The sequence below is a fragment of the Elgaria multicarinata genome, chromosome 11 (assembly GCF_023053635.1).
Source record: "Elgaria multicarinata webbii isolate HBS135686 ecotype San Diego chromosome 11, rElgMul1.1.pri, whole genome shotgun sequence".
Classification (NCBI taxonomy): Eukaryota; Metazoa; Chordata; class Lepidosauria; order Squamata; family Anguidae; genus Elgaria; species Elgaria multicarinata.
This window is the reverse complement of record NC_086181.1, coordinates 39830883-39849859: the sequence shown is the minus strand read 5'-3', so window position 1 is coordinate 39849859 and position 18977 is coordinate 39830883. Positions and strand designations below refer to the sequence as shown.

At 46.1% G+C, this 18977-nt stretch overlaps 1 protein-coding gene across 3 annotated transcripts in view; it reads right to left on the bottom strand.

Annotated features, from left to right (window-relative positions):
- Positions 1-18977, bottom strand: part of LOC134406902 (vigilin-like) — a 72488-nt gene that overhangs the window by 22917 nt on the left and 30594 nt on the right. For all 3 annotated transcript variants that reach the window (XR_010025991.1, XM_063138555.1, XM_063138556.1), the window contains exons 8-16: positions 16355-16561; positions 14811-14918; positions 13483-13587; positions 12478-12556; positions 11015-11154; positions 9659-9763; positions 8354-8467; positions 6138-6224; positions 4839-4970 (exon numbers count right to left, since the gene is read on the bottom strand). Coding sequence is in view for 2 of the 3 variants with exons in the window: in XM_063138555.1 (XP_062994625.1) it covers positions 4839-4970; positions 6138-6224; positions 8354-8467; positions 9659-9763; positions 11015-11154; positions 12478-12556; positions 13483-13587; positions 14811-14918; positions 16355-16561 (1077 nt within the window). In the remaining variant the exon portion in view is untranslated. The remainder of the gene's footprint in view (positions 1-4838; positions 4971-6137; positions 6225-8353; positions 8468-9658; positions 9764-11014; positions 11155-12477; positions 12557-13482; positions 13588-14810; positions 14919-16354; positions 16562-18977) is intronic.

Sequence of the window (18977 nt, the reverse complement as noted above, 5' to 3'; positions counted from 1 at the left end):
TCTCTGATTTAGACCAATTTATTTTTAACCCTGTAATTTTCTCAAATTCCCTCAACTGATATTTAACTCTTTCTAATTTTCTTAATGGATTCTTAATGGTCAATAAAGTATCATCCGCAAACATGTTTAACTTTATTTCCCTTACCTCTCCAATTCCTTCTAACTCTTCATCCTCCCTTAGTGCCTTCGCCAAAACTTCCATAACCATTACAAACAGGACCGGCGAGAGCGGACATCCTTGTCTTGTTCCTCTGGCTAGTCGTATCTTTTCAGTAAGTCCGTCATTTACCACCACTACCGCCGTATTTTGGGAATATAACTGTTCTATTACATTTTTAAATTTATTTCCAAATCCCAGTTTATCTATAATACTCTTTAGTGCCTGCCAGCTCACACAATCAAATGCTTTAAAAATATCCAATGCCATAATACCTGCCTTAATATTTGCTTTTTTTATTACATTTATTACATTTAAAACTCTACCCACTAAATTATGCATATGCCTTCCTACCACAAACCCACATTGATCTGCTCCTATATATTCTGCCAAGAATTTATTTAGCCGTTTAGCCATAATAGATGTAAAAATTTTGGCATCCTGATTTATTAAAGAAATAGGTCTATAAGAATCGGGATTAGTCAAATCTTTGTATGGTTTTGGGATCAGAATTATCACTGAATGTTCCCATGATTCAGGTATCTTCTCTCCTAATAATATCCTATTATAAAGTTCCATTAATTTTGGAACCAAGTAATCTTTGAAGACCTTATAGTATTCTGGACCCAATCCATCTGCTCCCGGTGATTTACCAACTTTTAACTTATCAATAACCTCTTCAATTTCTCTTTGAGTTATTACAGACTCCATTAACTCCTTATATTCTAATTTTATTCCCTTCTTTATAAACCTTCCAATATACTCCTCCACCTTTTCTTGTTGAATTTCTTTACCCTTATACAATTCCTGATAAAATTCCTGAAAATTTTTTATTTTGGCTTTCATTGCATGACAATAATTCCCTCGGCTATCTTTCAACGTTTCTATCCCATTCCTTCCTTTTTCTTTTTGTGTGAGCTTGGCGAGCAACCTCGAGTTCTTATTGCTATTTTCAAAATATTCCCTCTTCATATACAATAAATTCTTTTGAACCTCCTCTATATTTAAATTTTCTAATTGTTTCTTCTTAGCTTGTATTTCCACTAATTTATATTTGTCTTTAACTCTCCAATATCTTTCCTCCAAATTTTTAATTTCTATCTCTAACTTATCCTGCTCTACCCGTTGTTGTCTTTTTAAAGTACAGGTTTCTCTAATACAGATTCCTCTTACTACGGCCTTCATGGTGTCCCAAATGACTGACCCAGCTGTTCCTCCTTTTTCGTTTATTTCCCATGACTCCGACAGTTCCTTCTGAATTTTCTCTACTACTTTATTATATTTCAGTATCTTTGTATTCAACTTCCATCTATATGCCTCTTTATAATCTTTCTTAACTGTAAATTCTAAACTTAACAAGGCATGATCAGTTACTTTTATTACCCCTATTTCCATCTTACAAATCTTCGTTGCAAAATCTTTTGAAACAAATATATAATCTATCCTGGAGTATGTATAATGAACTGGGGAGAAATATGAGAACCCAGGCCTATTCCCATTAAGTAAACGCCACGAATCTAGATAACCATTTTCTTTTACCAATTTATTCAGTATAGTCATATTATTCCTCTTTTCAACCTTAGTGGGATTTGACCTGTCTCGTTTATTATCCATAACCATATTAAAATCCCCAGCTAATATAGCATATCCTTCCTTAAATTCTTCTATTTCTTTAAACAACTTTATAAAAAACTCTCTATGCCTCTCATTTGGGGCATAAACATTAATCAAAGTATAAACCTTTCCCTCAATTTTACCTTTTAACATAAGATATCTGCCTTTATCGTCCTTTTTTACTTCTTCTAATACGAACCCACTTTTTTTTGAAATCAAGGTGGCCACTCCATTTTTTTTAGATGTCCCTAATGACTTTTCATAATAGGCTAGCCACCTTAATTTTATCATATTCGAATTCTCGGAGCCTTGATGTGTTTCTTGGACCATTATAATATCTGATCCCTCTTTATTAAATAATTGTTCTATTCTCTTCCTTTTCACGACTGCCCCCAAACCTTTAACATTGAGTGTTGATACTTTTATCTTTTTATCCATAATCACCCTTTTGAAATCTCTTCCGATCCCTCGTGCTCAGTAATTCAAAATTACTTACATAAAAACACAAATTCCACACATAATACTCCCCCCCTCCTACCTCATAAACAAATACAACAACAAATATAACAATAAACCCTAACCCCCCCATCGTCTCCCTCCCTCCCTCCCTAATAACCCCCCTCCCCCTCTCCCACCCCCTACTTTCCCCCTCCCCATATCCCCGCGAGTCTATTACTCCGGCCACCCAATTAGGGGAGAGGGGGGAGGCGGTGCCCCGCCATGACGACCCGATCTCTGTATTTAATTAATTATCATATTAATTATCTCATAACATTTCTCTTTACCCCATCCCAGATGCTCCTGCCATTGCTCCATTCTCTTCCCCAGCTCCAACACTTCCATTCTTCATTAACCCCAATCTCTTCAGCAGCTCCCTTCCTTGCTCCAGAGAGGTTACTCTATAATCATTCCCAGCATGGGAGAACTTTAAAAAAACCGGGTAACCCCAAGCATATCTCACTACATTTTTTATTAATATTTCAGTTATTGGCTTGATGCTGCGCCTCCATTGGAGTGTTTGCTGACAAAGATCGTTGAAAACTAGCACTGCTTTGCCTTTATATTTAATCATAGCCATAGCTCTCAGCTTCTTCATTACTAACTCCTTCTTATAATAACTGCCAAATTTCACAAGCAAATCTCTAGATGATCCCTTGTACTTTACTCCTCCCACTCTGTGGATTCTTTCCAAGTCGCTGTCCTTTATATCCGCATCAGGCATCATGTCGTTGAACCACTTCAATACAACTTTCCTCAAATCTTCTCCTGGTTCTTCAGCAAATTGCTTGATGCGAATGTTACAACGTCGAAGCTCATCCTGAAGCTGAATCAGCTGTGAATCTTGAGCATTTAACTTTGCCTCAGAACATTTTTCAAATACATCCTGTTTTTTTGCAAGAGCTTTAACTTCAACCCCAACCTTCTTTAGCTCTTTCTCATTATCAGCCAGCCTGTTCGCTAGCGCCCCCATCCGTGCCTCTGCATTCTTTTCATTATCAGCGATCTGCTTGCTGAGTGCAGCCTTGGTTTCCAGAATCAGCTTTTTAAGTTCATCCATTGTAACAGAAGAAGCTGGCGCCTTGCCAGAACCTTCCGCCATCTTCACCGACTCGTCTGAGCCTGAAGCTGAATCGCTACCCGAAGATTGTGACTCTTTTCTGGCAGGCACTTTCTCCAGACGGGCCAAATTATGATTAGAAGGGTGTGCTCTTTGCCAAGCAGCCTTTCCCGGGGTTTTTTTCTTTCTAATATACAGCATGGATTATGTTTACGTTTCGTCAAAGTCCCGTTTCACTTCCCCCCTTCTTATCCAAACAAGTCCGTTTCAAATACTTTTTTTTCTTCCTTAAGAAGGGTGAATTTACTACCAGAACATCTCTCTCAGATTAGGGGTATATAAATCAGCTTCTATCAGACTGGAAAACAGGAGAGCTCCAACATTCCAAACATTCCAAGTTGCTTGCTCCCCCCTCCTTCCGTCTGCTTACAAGGCTCACCTATTTAAGCACATACCTCTTCAGGAATACTAAAAATAGCTGCTGCTGAATTAATTCTTCTTCTTAACGTCTGAAGTTAAGTATAGGGTCCTGTGTCTTTTCTTCCCGACATAACATTCCTGGGTTAATAAATCCTAGTTTATTAAGCCGGGAATGATCAACAGGACTATGCCTTCTGTTTCGCATGCTGATTTCAACCCTTTAGTCTTGTTCTGTTTAAACAGGAGTTCTTAAATGTCTGAAACAAGGAGCTCTGGTTTAATGATCCAGACGATAATCAGAGTTTGGGATATAAAGGAGAGTTGACCTGTAAACCAATAAGACTAAAGTACCCAAACCAACATACAAAGAGAGAAGATGACGGAACGGTCAACATGCGGGCCCAATGCATATTCTAGGTTTAATTAAGCCAGGAACCTGACGTCTAAATCAGGGCATATATTTACAAGTATTCAGATAAAAATAACTGCCAAGCAAAGCTTTGAATGTAACACAGAAACCACGCTAAGTGCACTTGACTGACTGCATTTTCCCCAATCAAGTATTTCAGTTTCAATTGCTTTCAGCAATTTGGGGAAAAAACAAGGGGGAAAAAAATCCCTTTTCACAGCATGTAAAGTTAAACATGGCATATATTTAGTAAACAAAACTGACAAACGAACATGCTGTATCAAAACTCCATCAGTTTGGGCAATGGAAAATTCTTTGGAAAATCTACATCACTGGGGATCACCACAGAAAAGGCCCTGTCCCTGGTAGCTGCCCACCTAACCTCCAGAAGATGAGGCACCCAGAAAAGATCCTGCAAAGAAGATCATATCTGAAGGACAGGTTCAGTGTGGGAGAACTGTGGTTTGGATACTTAGGTCCCTGGCTGTTTAGGGGTTGAAATATCAGAACTTTGAACAATAAGCCAGTGGCCAACTCATGGTGCGGGTGTAACTACGTTCACGGATCAATCATTACCAAATATTCATCAAGGGCAGGCATGCTACAGACTGGGAATACATCCAGCTGTTTCTGGAGGACCTTGGAAGACTAAAAAGGAGGAAACTGTTTCACACACCCACCAGCTCCCTCTGGATGGCCAGAATGCGGTCCCGGGCACCTTCGCAGTTGGCCTTCTTCCCGGTTATCAGGATCACCTCCGAGTTGCTGTTTTCTGTGGGGAGGTCAATCTTGGTATTGGTTTCCTCTCGAATCTATTGTGAAGAGACAACATCAAACCCCGGACCCTCAAGGCTAGGCTACTGTCACGAACTCTACAAAGAGCAGCCCTCGGAGATGGTTCGGAAGCTGGGAGGAAGGGGACGGTGATGGATTGCCCTTGGGCCTGGCGGGGGGCAGCTGCTTGGGATCCCAACCTGGACCACAGGTGCAGAATTTGCAGTGGCTCCCTAGTGTGTTTTAGCTCTAAGGGAATATATGCTGGATTTGACTTGCCAACTCCTAGGTGGCTTGGGCCTACATCGTTTAGTATACTACTTCCTTCCCTGGCGTGGTAGATGTCTTGAACTGCAATTCGCAGCTAGAACAAATGCTAAATAGCACACCTCTGCACAAAATCTTAACAGCCAAGACAACGGGGTAAAAGGACTGATATAATATGTGAGCATGAAAGAAATTATAACAAGATTGAGACATATAACATCAGTATACATACATACACGACAGAGTAAAGTTACAAAAACACAGTAAGCTCCTGCCTTGGGAGAAAAGGTGAGGCAAGTCTTAAAATTGTTCCTCTGCCCCAAAACATCTTTGATTGTCCTCCAGGACGGATCGACTCAAATCCCAGGCAAGTTTTCAGAAAGCTTCAGGGCTGGTGAGTTTTTTGAGCAGCTGCCTTGGAGGACAATCAAAGATTGTTTTGGGGCAGAGGAACAATTTAAGAACGGCCTCACCTTTTCTCCCACGGCACAAGCTTATGAGTGGCGTAATTATAGCGTGGCGCTGAGGAAAAGGCAGTGAAACAGGTGTAAAATCCAGAGTCCTGTAAACTGATATTGTAAGTTATATGATGTTGTTTGTCTCAATCTTGTTATAATTTCTTTCCTGATCATGTAGTATATATCAGTCCTTTCACCCCACTGCCTTGGCTCTTATTCAGTTCCTGTGCAGCAGCGCTGTCCTGTTTAGCATTTGTTCTCGCTGGGTACGTGCAGCGGCTGCCCTCTGTTTTGGGACTACAATTCCCATCAACCCAGCCAGCAGGCACACAGGTGGGCTGGGGCTGATGGGATTTGTAGTACAACCCATCCTGGGGACAGTATGTTGGGAGGAAGGCTGGTGTAGAGACCCCCCCCCCCAAAAAAAAAAACCCCACCTAACCCCACAATGTCCAGGGTGGAGGGTCTTCTCCCCTTTACCTTTTTGATGTTGGTGCCTCCTTTGCCGATAATGTTCTTGTGGAACTGCTTGAAGATCGGAACCGGGATGGAGAAACTGTTTTCGATCTATGACACAGACGGGAGAAAAACCCATAAATTATGAAGTTAATATAGCAAGGTTCCATTTTGCCGCTCTCCTAGCCTGTTGTAAACCAACTCAGCCGTGCCGGGTTGGGAGGTTGTGACACAGTGTTCGACGTAAGCTATGACACATGAGGCAGCGACCGACCTCTCTAGCTCAGCGGTCCCATCTTGGCCGCCTTGAGGCCCAGTTCTGGGCAAAAGGCAGGATACAAATAATAATAATAATAATAATAATAATAATAATAATAATAATAATAATAATAGCAGCAGCAGCAGCAGCAGCAGCAGCTTGCCCAGGCCTAGTATCATGGGGTTGCTGGAATCCAGTTCTGCATCTCCTTTCATCCTCTGGATCCTTCACCTGGTGGCCAACTCAAACCATCCCTCTGCCACCACTCCCACCAGTGGCCTGAGCCATTCCAAAGCTTCTGTATCCGGACCCAGGAATCACACCTGCCTAAGCAGCAGCACTTCAGTAGACGTTGGGTGTGATGAAGACCAAGACACCCCTCACTTCCTGCCTCCCGGTTGCTGCTACACTTCACGGCCCAACTCTTGGGTAAGGGAAGGTGCGTCCCTGCTAAACGCAATGGCATTTGACCCCCTATTTATTTATTACATTTATATCCTGCTTTTTCCCCTCCATGGAACCCAAGGTGATCCTCCTCCGCTTTATCCTCACAACAACAAGCCTGTGAGGTAGGCTAGGCTGAGAGTCAGCGACTGGCCCAAAGTCACCCAGCGAGCTTCCATGGCTGAATGGGGACTAGAACCCAGATCTCCTGAGTCCCAGTCCAACGCTCTAACCACTACACCACACTGGCCTTGCAGCACACATCACACTACAATTGAGAAGGAGGAACAAAAGGAAGCCGTGCTCATCTCGAAGCAGGGGTGTCACTAGATCCTGCTTCCAGATTCAGGCCCATAGGACACAAATCCACATATGCTTATTCATACCTAGATATGCAAATTTAGAATTAGAAGGATTTATTTTATTTGGGTATTTATTTATTATTGCACTTATATCCCACCTTTTTTCCTCCAAGGAACCAAAGGCAGCATACATAACCCTCCTCTTCCTCCTCCTCTCCATGTTATCCTCACAACAACAACCCTGTGAGGTAGGATGGGCTGAGAGTGTGTGACTGGCCCAAAGTCACCCAGTGGTTTTCCAGGGGCGAGTGGAGACGAGAACCCGGATCTCTCAATTCCCAGTCCAACACTTTAGCCACTACACCACACTGGCTCTCACAAGGAACAGAGCCATCCAATTAATGTCTCATTCAAATCATAGAATCATAGAATAGCAGAGTTGGAAGGGGTCTACAAGGCCATCAACCCTCTGCTCAATGCAGGAATCCACCCTAAAGCATCCCTGACAGATGGTTGTCCAGCTGCCTCTTGAAGGCCTCTAGTGTGGGAGAGCCCACAACCTCCCTAGGTAACTGATTCCATTGTTGCACTGCTCTAACAGTCAGGAAGTTTTTCCTGATGTCCAGCCGCAATCTGGCTTCCTGTAACTTGAGCCCATTATTCCGTGTCCTGCACTCTGGGAGGATCGAGAAGAGATCCTGGCCCTCCTCTGTGTGACAACCTTTTAAGTATTTGAAGTGCTATCATGTCTCCCCTCAGCCTTCTCTTCTCCAGGCTAAACATGCCCAGTTCTTTCAGTCTTATAGGGCTTTGTTTCCTTATAGGGCTTTGTTTCCAGACCCATGATCCTCCTGGTTGATGATCCTGGTTTTACCTCAAATAAAATTAATTCTTCAGTTAATTTGCATGCTGGCCCAGATCAACCTAAGTCAATGAGTGGGGGAGAGAAACCCTACCTTTCTCAGAAAGAGGGAAGGCTTTTTAGGGTGTGTGGAGGTGTTCCAGCATGTGGGATGGGAAAAGTAAACCCCTTCCTTCCTCAGCTGCAAACCTCCTTGAAAACTGCCCCCTTGCATGGCGATCAAAACAAGGAAATAACCTTCCATGGGCATCAATGGACACTCAGGGCTCTGTGGAAGAGATCCGGGGCCTTAAGGAAGAGATTCCGGGCCAGGGCCCCACGGAGCCAGGCCTCACAACGCCCCCATCTGGAAGCCTCGCCAGGTGGAACTCACCAGCTCTGCAATGACTTTCTGGAGGTACTTGGCACACTTCTCCACCTCGTTTTTGGGACCACGCAACTGCACGATGTCACTCTTCTGTGAGGGGTCAGGGAAGTTGATGATGACCTGTAGGTTGGAGCAGGGAATCAACGAGCAGAACCTCAAGGTGGACTCCCTGGGCTCATCTACACCAAGCAGGATCTTCCGCTATGAAAGCGGTATACAAAAGGCAGGAGCCACGCTGCTGCTTTATAGCGGTACTGAAGCGCACTGACAACTCTTGGGGGCCATTGACACATCTACACCAAGCAGGATAGAACCCTCTGAAAGCGGTATGAAAGCGGTATATGGTATGTGTCAATGGGCCCCAACAGTGCACTTCAATCCCGCTATAAAGCAGTCGTGGGGCTCCTGCCTTTTCTATACCGCTTTCATAGTGGAATATCCTGCTTGGTGTAGATGTGCCCCTTGATAACCTTTCATTTAAACAGAAGAGCCATGTTAAGGTCTGAGCTTTGGAAATTATAACAGATCGAACAAAATTTGCCTCTCCCTGCTTGCCTTGTACTTTTTATTCTTTATTCCCTACGCAGGGAGAGATTTCTGATCATTTGATAGTTCGACCAGGCGTTGCCCAGACACTTTCAAATTGCTTTGTATTCTTAAGGGCTAGAAACACGTTTTAAATTAGTTTAAAAGGCTGAGATTCTCTGGATGATAGATTCTACTTCCAGCACACAATAATTTGCATGACAGTCATGCAATAGATGCAGTATCCTTGCCCAGAAGAGATTGTAATTCAGTTAAGAACTACTCACAGGCAGCAAGGCTGAATTTTAGCCCGGATTATAGGGTCTCCACTGCTACAAAAATAGACACTTCAGGCTGAGAACCTGCTAAACATTTACATTGGCCTGGATTGTACAGAACCACCACCCAAGGCTTTCTAAAACCCTGGATTTTTAACTAACGAGGCAGCATGCTAGTCCACATTGTTTGATCACTCCTGCTTGGCTCCTCCCGTCAGCAAGAGTGCCGAAATAACGCAGGGGCTCTCTATCCCTGGGTTGTTTAGCGAGGCATCGGAACTCAGGTTTGTCTCTCCGCTGAGGGAACGGAGTTGGAACCAGAGCACCCGGGACTGTTTAGCTGCCCGTAGCAGCACGCTGGAACATTCATGACAACCCAAGGTTGGAGAAGAAGTCCTGTCATTACGTGCAAACCAAGTCTTTATCTCTACAGCATCGACGGGTGCGGCAGGTTATCGCCGGACAAAACCTCAACAAAACGTGCTTCGACGCAACTCTTTGCTCCTACCTCTGGGAACTTGTCACGGATCTCCTTGATTTTCTCGCCTTTCTGCCCAATGATGGTCCGGTGAAAGCGCTGCTCAATTATCAGGTCCTTTGTGCGTTCGTTTTCCTAGGGGAGAGAGGCCCACAACCATCAGCGGCATCTCTGCCCTGCCCCAGATGATCCCTCCACCCACTGTGCTCATCAGCAGGCAAACAGGGTGGGAGCCAGCGCAATGCAGCGGGACCATTATTTTCTCCCTCTTCCCTCCCCTTTTCCTTGTGTGTCATGTCTTTTTTTATTATTATTATTATTATTATTATTATTATTTATTTACATAGCACCATCAATGTACATGGTGCTGTACAGAGTAAAACAGTAAATAGCAAGACCCTGCCGCATAGGCTTACATTCTAATAAAACTATAATAAAACAATAAGGAGGGGAAGAGAAAGCAAACAGGCACAGGGTAGGGTAAACAGGCACTGGGTAGGGTAAAGTCAGAACAAAACAGTATAAAGTCAGAACAAAATCAAGTTTTAAAAGCTTTAGGAAAAAGAAAAGTTTTTAGCTGAGCTTTAAAAGCTGCGGTTGAACTTGTAGTTCTCAAATGTTCTGGTAGAGCGTTCCAGGCATAAGGGGCAGCAGAAGAAAATGGACGAAGCCGAGCAAGGGAAGTAGTGACCCTTGGGCAGGTGAGAAACATGGCATCAGAGGAGCGAAGAGCACGAGCGGGGCAATAGTGTGAGATGAGAGAGGAGAGATAGGATGTAAGCCTGAGGGCAGGGACTGTCTTCTTTACTGATCAATTGTAAGCCGCTCTGAGGGCCTTTTTGGCTGAGGTGCGGGATAAAAATGCTCTAAATAAAATAAATAAATAAAACTCAACCCCCATTTCCCTTAAATCTGCAGTCTCCCCTCTCTCAGGCACACAGGCGCTGCCTTCTAACAAGTCAATCCATTGGTCCATTATCTATCTATTTAATTAATTAATTTATTTAAACATTTGCATCCCGCCCTATCTCACTAGGATCTCAGGGCGGTGTACAGACAAAATCAGAACAGTGTAAAACAATAAATAATATACACAGCTGAGTGTTGCCCACTGCAGTAGAAACCTGAGCACCTGCTGCCCGGTGATTGAACCTGCAACCTTTAGGATACCTTTAGGATTCTCTGCCTTGGAGCTATCAGCCTTCTGCCTTTCGTCCCACATGCTAGGATGCTTTGAGAGGGCTGGAATGAGATCTCCCGTTGCCCTCCGTTTCCATCGCAGCTACTTCCTCACGGTTCCTTCCTCGGTCCTCCTTTTATCCCAGTCCCAGCTTGGGAAAGGAAGCAGGGAGGAGGGTGGTGCCAAGAGGCTTGGCGTCCCCTTACCATGCGAGCGGCCATTTCCAGCAGCTCCTTGCGAGCCAGCTGAACCCCTTGTGGGTCCCCCTCGATCCGAATCAGGTTGCTCTTCTCGTTGTCGGGTGGGATGCGGACGGAGACTTTGTGCTGTTCCTTGATGCGATTGACTGTCAACACAGAGCAGGCAGGAGAGAGAGAGAGAGAGGCTGTTCACACAGCATGGCAATCCACACTTCAGTGGTTGAGCGCGTGTTCTTTTGAACCATGGGTTGTTGAACCATAGGTTACTGTGTTGTCTGAATACAGCCAGGGTGGCTTGTTACCCATGCACTGTGGGTTATTTTCTCTTGAGAACTCATGGCTCGTTGTTGGGTTGTTCAGTGTGGTTAAGCTTAGCATCGAATGTAGGTGATGGTCAAGGTTTGGACACTAGATTTGAGAATAAGGAAAACAGCAGAGTTATAAAAATGGAGCGCTTGGATGCTTGAGACATGAGTTGCTGGGATGCCAGAAGTCTAAGCGACTGGGAAGGGAGCTGTATATCCCAGGGACATTTTGGAGCCTGCTTCATTGAGATAGATATTTGGGGCAGGTTTGAGATTGCGAACTCAGTTCCAGAATACTGCTGTCCTTGGATATTAGACATCATGAGGTTTTCACGGAGTGTTGGTGTACTGGTAAAACAGTGACTCTCAAGCACTGGGTTATTGGGCTTGTTGCAACACAAGGGGCTTAGCAGGGTTCCATGTGCAGTACACGAGAATAGAAAGCTATGCCCCAAGCACCAGCTCACTTCTAGGGCTTCTCGGACAACACGCTAACGCACGATTCAAAACAAACCACGCTCAACCCCTGAGTCTCAGTTGCCGTGTTTTGTGAACAGCCTCAGAGAGTCAGATGCTAATGGCCTCTCCCTTTGGAGGACACTAGCATGCTGGGAGCCAGCGTGGCGTAGTGGTCGAAGTGCAGGGCTAGGAGCAGCGAGACCCAGGTTCAAATCCCCATTCAGCCAAGAAGCTCACTGGGTGACAATGGGTTGGTCTCTCTCTCTCTCAACCTAACCTACCTCACAGGGTTGTTGCAAAGATAGTACAGGTGGGGCAAACCATGTTGATGCCCCTGAGGTCCTTCAATAAACTACACAAGAACATGAAGAGCCTGTTGAAGGGGCTGGTACCCAGTCAGAGTCGGGAATGGGAAGAAAGGACTCGCTGGCCGGCTCCTTCGAGAAGACGAGAGAGGTCTGCTCCCTTCTTCCCTTTGGTGCCTACTCCGAAGGTCCCAGATGGCGAACCTCAGTTGCCACCGAGAGGGCTGCCTAGACCTTCTGACCTTCGGCACTGGGCAGGAAGTGGCGCGGTTTCGCGATCTTTAGGACTGGAAAGGTTTCTAGCCTTCCAGGTGTGCAACGACGGGTGCCGAACCGGAGCACGCACCGCCACACGAGGTCCCGCACAGCCCAGCGCCCATCTCGGCATGCCAAGACTCACTGTTGGCGCCGTTCTTTCCGATCAGGTGACGGTGGAACCGTTGGTCGATGAGCACTTCGGTGTAGTCCATTCGACCGAGCTGCAAAGGGGGATTTGGGGGGGTGGGGAAGAGAGAGAGAGAGAAAAAGAGAGCGAGAAAATCAGCTTGCCCTGTGGATTGACAAAGCATCTCTGTCACAAGGAAGTACTTCTGCTGAACACTCTTCAAATAAGAATCCACAAGGCTCGTGCTCTTACTGTCGAGGAAATGTGTGAATGGGCTGTTTTGTCTGTGCCCACCCTGTTTTGATATGTAAGCCCTTTCTATTAGAAATTAAGTTCTATAGCAATTTGATCCAAACTGTAGCTGGAAATATATTGAGCAACACTTGCTCAACCAACAAGAAGTGTCGACACATTAGTCAGAGTGTGAACCTCCCAGCGAGGACAGGAAGAGTAGTAACCACAGAGGAACAGATGTTCCAGGATTGCAATACCCATCTCTGTGTTGTTTTTCTAGTCTTAGAATTATCTGCACTCTGCACATGCATAAATGCCTTGTCTATCATTGGTTACTGTACTGCAAAACTGTATTATGATTGGTTTATTATATGAGGAAGTTCTGTTGTTGCTTCTGAGGATGTTACCCTGTAAGTATCTTAGCGTTGCCTACAACTAGTGGGCAGTCCTTCAGATCCTCTAGGGCAGCCTTCCTCAACCTGGGGCGCTCCAGATGTGTTGGACTGCATCTCCCAGAATGCCCCAGCCAGCAGTGAATGCCCCTCCCACACTAGAGGCCTTCACAAGAGGCAGCTGGACAGCCATCTGTCAGGGATGCTTTAGGGTGGAATCCTGCACTGAGCAGGGGGTTGGACTCGATGGCCTTGTAGGCCCCTTCCAACTCTGCTATTCTATGATTCTATGACGGGACTTGTAGGCCAAAACATCCAGAGGGCCGCAAGTTGCCCACCCCTGCTTGATAGGGAGGGAGAAACCACCTTGTGCCATGCCCAGGAGGGCACTCACCAGATCCCGAATGATCTCTTGTATCTGCGTCTGAGCCAACTCCACCTCTTCAGTGGGTCCCTCCAGCGTGATCTTCTCATCGCCATCTGTGAATTCGATGTGAACCTGAAAACGGATAAGCAACGTGACTCTGGTATGCCTGTTTTTTTTTAAAAAAAAAAAGAAGTCAAGAAGTATCTAAATAAACATGAAAACGCCCCTTAGATTCTAAGTATGTGGACTGTAATGGGAATAATACGAACTCTTTACGGCAGGTCCATAAATCGCTACTCTCCTCTGGCGAGTAACCATTGTCTCCAGGTGATCAGCACGTGAATCCTTGCAGAAGCTTCCTTCCTTGAGGCCAATGATGTGCCGTAATGACTGACATCGGTAAATGCTGCCAGGCCCTTCAGTAAAAACTTATGGACTTGCACTTGCACGCTGACTTACAATATGCTCCTGCTTCGTTTGTTAATTACATTCCCATACCACCCAATAGCTGAAGCTCTCTGGGCAGTTCAATTAATGCTATCCATTAAGGAGATACACTGGACCACTCAAATCTCCCTTGGTCCAACCCAGCCTACTCCTGACTTCTTGGGCACCGCCCGGTGGTGGACCCAGCTTTCCTTCTCACAATAAGAATATCTTGCATATTAATAAGTAGGGGTGTGCACGGACCCCCCGCTCTGCCCCGCGGGCCGATCCGAAAATTTCGGATCGGTCCGCTCCGCGCCGCTCCGCCCATACTCCGCTCCTCTTCGCCGCGGAACTCCGGCTCCGAATTGGAGCTCCGCAGTGGAGGGAAGTGGCGCCAGGTAAGGCTGGGAGAGGAGGGCGGGGGGGGGGGGGGTTACCGGGCCCTGCCATCGCCGCCCCTGCGGCGACGGCGGCAGAGCCCGGTAAAGGATCAAGGCGGAGGGGGGCCTTACCTGCGTCCGTCCGCGGTCCGTCGGCTTCTTCAATTGAGCCCGCGGTTCAACCAGGAAGTCTGGGCTGCAGTGCGGCCCAGACTTCCTGGTTGAACCGCGGGCTCAATTGAAGAAGCCAACGGACCGCGGACGGACGCAGGTAAGGGAGAGGAGGGCCACAGCGGCAGGGCCTGGTAAACCCCACTTACCTTTCTGGCGGAGCTCCGGATCGAGGCGAAGGATCCGCCTTCACCTCGATCCTCTTCGCCACGCTCCGCCGGCCCCCCAATCCTCTTCGCCTCCCGCTCCGCTTCTAATTCGCCGGTCTGATTAGAAGCGGAGCATATCCCTCTTAATAAGCACACAGTTGAAAAGCCGTGCGGCTTCTACTCCGGCGACTCCAGCTGTAGGCCCTGTGGCATTAGGGAGACTTGCCTTTGGCAGCTGTTGGGTGATCCTGCCAATGTTCTGTCCTTTCTTTCCAATGATGAAACGATGTAACCAGGCTGGGGCCGTTACTTCAGCTACCATCACACTCTTCGCCTGGGGTGGGGGTGACGAAAGAAGGGGTTTTACAGGGTCAATACACCACGTTGCCTTTGAAGATCAGGTTACCATGCAATTTTTTTTAGTTTAGGCGTATATCCTGTCCAGATTCCAAACGCTGGTGCTTGAAGTTTCCGAGCTGTAATGACCGTGTTCTGTCTCTAGGTGCTGCTATGGTGCTGTTTGTTTCTGGTATTCGTTTAACGCCACCAGAGGAATTATGTAGCGGCACAACGTCATAGGTGTACACAAGGGGTGTGCCGGGTGTGCCCAGGCACACCCTAATGTCTCAAGCAATAAGCGCCGAATTGAGAGGGCCACTGAGGGGGGGATCCAGACGCAGCGGAAACGGCCCACCAGCTACTGCGCTGCCGCCCACCCCCCAACAGCATGCCATTACTCCCAGAAGACTGTCATGCCCTGTGTGGACATGGAGGAAGGGGATGAGGAAGTGGAGGAACCTGAACCCAGCCCAGGGAGCGTGGAGTCTGGGCCGGCAGAGTTGCCTCCACACAGGGCATGACAAAGACAGAACGAAAAGGAATCACTCCACTGGGAGCTGCATGCCAAAGAGACCAGGAGAAGGGCCCCGAAAGGCTAATATCACCTTGTGAGGCTTTCGTCCAGCCAGTGTCACCACAAAGCCCCACCAATGCTGGGGGTTGAGGAGCGTCTCATTCCCCTCCCCTGCCCTGCAATGTCCCTCCCATCATCAGGCAAGCTGAACGTGGAGTAGGACATCAGTGTCTACAGTGTTTAATAAATAAAAGAATAAAAATAATGTCCTATATGATTGAGAATTCAATAAATGTTCACCTTTTTTAAAAAAATTAAAATAAAAATCTCTGGGTGCCCACCCTAATGAAATGTGCTGTGCACACCTATGCCCCACACAGGTATAAAAATTGCGAGAAAGCCTGAGCAGACATAGCCTCTTAAAACGCACCACTGTGCTAAGGAAAAAGAATACTGTTCAACGTCTTATTTTAAAATAGAGCAATAGCCCTGGAGTTAGGGAAGCAAAGAGGAGAGGGGACAGCAAGCTTGGAAAGGAAAGAGAGAAAAGAGAGAGGGAGAGAGAGAGGAGGAGAGAAAGGAAAAGAAGGAAAGAGAGAAGAAGGAGAAAGATAGAGAGAAAAAAACTTTCAACTACGGTTGCATAAGATTTCCCCCCCCAAGATGTTTCAGAAGACTCACGGGTATTTTCAATTCCCTTCCCAGCCCCTGCCGTTAAATTACATAAACTCGTCCCGAGAGAGAAGGGAGAAACCTTCTTTTCCACCACACAAACACCCCCCTTCCCCACGATGCAAGTAACCAAGCTGGCCTCAATTTTCAGGAGGCCCCCATACGGAGGCCTGGCTCTGCCTGCACATCCAGGCCATGCAGAGGGTCTGCCAGGCAACGGGATGCAGACGCACACAGCCGTTTACCTTGGCATAGACCTGAGTCAGTGCCGGGCCCAGCTTGTCTGGCTCCCCCCGGAGGATGATGGTTTCCGAGCTGCTTTCAAGGGGCGGCATCTCCACCGAGACCCCGGTGGCGTCCAGGATCTCCTGCAGGGTGTTGCCCTTGGGGCCAATGATGTATTTGTGCTGGGACTTCTTCACCTCCACAGAGATCGTGGTCGTCTTGCGCTTCTGAGAAAGAGAAAGAGAGAGAGAGAGGCAGTCTGAAGCTGAAACTGCTTCTTACACTACCTCATGTACTCTGAAACATTATTAAAATTAGTGCTCCAACATGTAGCTTTTTAAATGGCTTAAAATCCATTAAATGTATTTTTTAGTGTGCCCCTGATTAATCAGGGGGCAGATTGAAAAACACATACAACCAAAACAAGCCAGGCATTTAAACAGCATATTGCAAGTGCATCATTAGGAGCCTCATTCCCCCTTCTCTCGTAGACTAGAAGGAATACTTGTAAGATGAAATCCGCTGCAACATGTGTATAATCACCTTAAAAAAAAGTATACCTTTTCTTCTAATAGAACCAGCATTTCCTACAAGCAACTTTACGCAGATTCATTCAGGTGGGAGCCATAAAAATATATATGTGCCCATCTGGTATGAAAGATGTATACATATATAAATTGCCACGCTTCCTTTTAAAATACACACAAGCAGCAAATTGGCAAGGAGTTTGCCCCCTTAAAGTAAGGAAAGGTTGTGTTTTACATTCACACACCCTTGCTAATTACTTTGTTTATAGCCAAAAACCTTTGCAAATTTTACACCTTTCATAGGATCATGCACTACAGATTTACTATGGCCCCGTTCAGAAGACACCTTAAACCAGCCTTCCTCAACCTGGGGTGCGCCAGTTGTGTTGGACTACAACTCCCAGAATGCCCCAGCCAGCTGGCTGGGGCATTCTGGGAGTTGTAGTCCAACACATCTGGCGCACCCCAGGTTGAGGAAGGCTGCCTTAAACCATGGCTTTATCCATGGGGAATAAAGCAAAAAGCCTTATTCACCGTGGTGAAAGCCATGGTTTAAGGTGTCTTCTGAACACAGCCAGCTTTCTGGCTTAACCACCATGGTTAAAGCCATGCTTTAAGGTGTCCTCTGAACGGGCCCTATGTCACACATATTATGGACCCTGGTAACCTTGTTCTCTACCCAGGGACATTAAGTTCTGTTCTTCAGAAATAAAATATGTGAAATATACCTGTGTTTGCGTAATGCTGTTCCTTCTCCCCATGAGAAGGAACGAAGCGGCCTGTAGAGCATTGTAGTCATATTCCATACTTCTAACCATCTTGCCCCACTCGACATATTAGCATAAAGAAGGAAGGGACCATAGCTCAGTGTAAGAAAACACATCATTTGCATGCAGAAGGGCCCACGTTCAAAGCCATCACCAGGTAATGGAGAACAGAAACAGATGAGATGATGGAGCTAGGCCCAAATCCCTCGAGCTAAGCGGCTCAGTTAGATTAGACCAGCCTTCCCCAACCTGGTGCCCTCCAGATGTGTTGATTGGAAGATCCTGGGAGTTGTAATCTAACACCTTTGGAGGGAAGTCCAGATGTGCTCCTAATGGTTCCACATGGACCTATGACCCGATTAGAGTCCACCAGGAGAAGAGCCTTCTGTGTGGTGGCCCCCTTCCTACGGAATTCTCTGCCTTTGGAGGTCAGGCAGATGCCAATGTCGTGCTGCTTCCTGCGCCTCCTGAAAACAGTTTTATTTCAGGAAGGCTTCCCTGGGTGACTGGCCATGATTTATCAAAACTCAGTTTTATCAGAACTTTGTTTTTGTTTCTGGGCTCAAGTTAAAGGAAGCCAGATTCCGGCTGGACATCAGAAAAAACTTCCTAACTGTTAGAGCAGTGCAACGGTGGAGTCAGTTACCTAGGGAGGTTGTGGGCTCTCCCACACTAGAGGCATTCAAGAGGCAGCTGGACAACCATCTGTCAGGGATGCTTTAGGGTGGATTCCTGCATTGAGCAGGGGGTTGGACTCGATGGCCTTGTGGGCCCCTTCCAACTCTGCTATTCTATGATTCTATGATTCTTTTTTAAAAATATTAATTATTTTAACCTGGCTGTTTTTATTCTGCTGATTCAAAATCTTTGGATGTGAAGCAGTACACAAATATTGTAAATTAATAAAAAGTCAGGGCCAGCTGGAACAGATAATACCGTGAGACAGACTGAACAATGGTCGGACTCCCTTCTAGACCATGAGCTTCAAAGTGCGTGAACGAAACACCCTGCTGAGCTCATGAAGCTGCTTTTATACGGTTTTAGTCCAGTTCAAGCATCAAGATGTTCAATTGCACGTTCAAGGATGCTCCCTTGTGCGGTTCAGGAGGCGGAAAACACAGTATCTTTTAAACGCCTCCTGAAGACATACCTTTTTCACACAGGCTTTCCCTGGTCTTTAATGTAGCTGGTTTTATATTGCCTTTTAAACTGTTTAACGTTTTAAATTTGTACTTGTTGCATTTTAAGGTTTTTAACTGTGCACTGCCCAGAGAGCTTCGACTGATGGGCAGTATAAAAATGTAATTAAATCAATAAGTAAATAAATAACGCTGAGGACGCCTGGCCAT